A 2644-nucleotide genomic window follows, 5' to 3' on the forward strand; every position below is an offset into this window, starting at 1 on the left:
TCTGTCCTAGTTTCCATTTTTTGTAGGACTCCTTTTTATTTTTTAGATCATGCAAGATATCTGTTTCTAGCTATAAAGGTAGTTAAGCTCTGGAACAGGTTTCCAAGGGAGGTTGTGGAATCCCCATCAGTGGAGAAGAAAAAGACGCCCCCTTCCCCAACGAGCTTCACACAGACAGTAGGTTCCTGTCCCCAGAAGCTTAAGGTAATGACCTTCAATCACCAATGACCTGGGCTGGATTTGAATTAGGGACTCAAGACTTCCGATTTCATTATGAGTCTTGTGTCACACCTACTCCCCCACAAAGGCAGGTGTGTTAGTTCAAAGACAAACCTGCCACCGTTACCACGATGGACTCATGTCCTCGCTTCCTTTGTCCTTTTTTCCAGGACTTTTGATGACCTAAACACCGAAATGGAATTTGAGAGTCACTCTAGATTTCAACTTCCTCTTTGATTTCTCAACTCAGCAAAATTTGGGTCTGTGTGTCATCACGTACTTGATCTGATGTCTGTGTTTCCCTAAAATTCTGCTGTATAAAGCTGGCACAAAGGTCTGTGGTTCAGCATCAGACGAAGGAGGAGAACTTGTTCAGCTGCTGCTGCTCCTCCTCACCCAGCAGAAGCATGAAGGTCTGTGTGGCTGCCTTCGCTGTTCTCCTCATCGCTGCCCTCTGCTCCCAGGCCCATTCTCAGCTTGGTAAGTCCTGTTTCTCTTCTGCCTTCCTGCAGCGCTCGGAGCTCTCACTCTCACTCACTGCGGTTCAGACTATGTCAAGGTTGGTTTCAGGTGTAGGAAGGCTTGTAGTGAGGGAGCCCATGAAACAGCCATAAACTTCAGTTGGTCTAGCTGAAGTATCTCAGGGGTCTTCCTTCTCTGAGATGCCCGTGAGCAGTGACAGCAAGGGGTGGAGCTGAGGGTCAGCTAACCCTATTGGGACTGCAGGAGAAGCCTTCAAATCCTCAGACACTGTCAGCGATGGGTTAGAGAATCATTCAAGTCTCTTCTTTCCTTCCAGATGGCGTCAACACCCCAACTTCCTGCTGCTTCAGCTATGTTTCCAAGCCAATCCCACGGAGCCTTGTGGTGAAGTACCAGCACACCAGCATCAAGTGCTCCTTGCCGGCTGTAATGTGAGTATGATTTTCGGGCAGATGTTCTATGTTCATGCAGAGAAACAACCCTATAGGATGAACGGATTTGGGAGGGAATCTGCAGGGCTCTTGTAATACAAATGTCAGGCATTTTTAACCCCTGGGTAAAAGACAATTATTCAAAAGTTCTCCACATTCCCCTGTGGCCTCTAGAGGCCTTCAAAATACCTACAATAGGTAGCTTAAGAGAACAAGGACAGATTGATGTTTTGCAGACTCATGGAGAAGGTTCATGCGTGAGCCCTTGCTCTGGGTTCTTGCATCAGGGACTGACACAGCTTTCAGTTCCACGAGTAACTCAGCAGCAGGGGGTTGCGAAAGCATTCTCATGCAGCTCTCTTTGAGCGGGCAGCAAGAAAGCCGGGGTATCTTGAGCATTCCAGTAGGGGCAGACGGGGCCAGAGCCACAGCTGGGGTAAATGGGCATAGCTACACCTGCTGCAGATCTAACCTGCAAGCACACCACTAGCAAGAGTAACAAAGGGTGGGCAGGGGACAGACTGAGGAAGAAGAAGGGTTGCAGCAGTGATCCCCCTGGGTCGCTCAGATTAGGGATACACACCATTTTAGATGATCGCTGATACTCATTGCATGGGCATGGAGGAAGAAGTGAGTCAGCAGAAGGGATATGCATGGAGCCAGGGTAGTGGCTCAGTGGGACCAGAATTTAGGAGGATGTCCCTTATGTCAAGGGCTGGACATTGCACCAGGGTAAGGTCACCTGCTGGGGTGAGGCCCCGGTGGTAAAGTCAAAGCTGGAGATGCTGATCCAGTGATTTTATCCCCATGATATCCAAGGTCGGAGGCAGCTTAAATCCCTCTGTCTGGGGGATGGTGCTACAGCTGAGTGACAGGCACTCGCTGTAACGTTATTGACCTGCTGCATTCTGATTGGCTGAGACAATAGGCCTGACATGTGTGGCAGTCAGTCACAGATCAGCTTCTCCACAGTAGGGTTCAGCGAAGGTTTCACCTTTAAAAAAGCAGAGTCCTCATTGGCTGATTATTCTTTAAAAATGCTCAGTGTTGTTGGCCAACACAGAATCCATCTGGTGTCCACGATCTGCTCTGCCGTAGCTTGTGTCCCAGGGGATCCACTTTCCTTCTTCTCCCTGTGAAGATTCTGAACCGAGTTTTTATCTCTGCAGCTTTACCACTAAAAAAGGCCGGGAAGTCTGCTCCGATCCCAATACACGATGGGTCCAGGAGTACATCAAGCAGGTGAAACAAAACTGACGAGCCCCTGACGGCAACAGCTGCTGGCGACCGTCCCGAAAGCCCCTGGAGGTCGCGGGAGGCAATTGCTCCTCCCACAAAGAACTTATTTTAATATATTATTTGTAATGTTTATTTTTGAACTAGAACAACAATTTATTATATTTAAATTATTTGTGTTTAAGTTAAATCAATGTCAATTTTTTTTGATTGAACAAAATAAAAAAAGGCAATTGAAATATTCGGCTGTGCCTGTTAATGAGGATTTAGGATTC

General features: G+C 47.7%; 1 protein-coding gene across 1 annotated transcript; it reads left to right on the plus strand.

Moving 5' to 3' along the window:
* The first annotated feature begins 626 nt into the window (after positions 1-626).
* On the plus strand, positions 627-2390 carry LOC135890937 (C-C motif chemokine 3-like). The gene is made up of 3 exons (XM_065418414.1): positions 627-699; positions 1019-1133; positions 2303-2390. Exons 1-3 carry the CDS (start codon positions 627-629, stop codon positions 2388-2390), a joined length of 276 nt encoding a protein of 91 aa, XP_065274486.1.
* The last annotated feature ends 254 nt before the right edge of the window (positions 2391-2644 follow it).

Source organism: Emys orbicularis, chromosome 17 (genome assembly GCF_028017835.1).
Source record: "Emys orbicularis isolate rEmyOrb1 chromosome 17, rEmyOrb1.hap1, whole genome shotgun sequence".
NCBI classification, from domain to species: Eukaryota; Metazoa; Chordata; order Testudines; family Emydidae; genus Emys; species Emys orbicularis.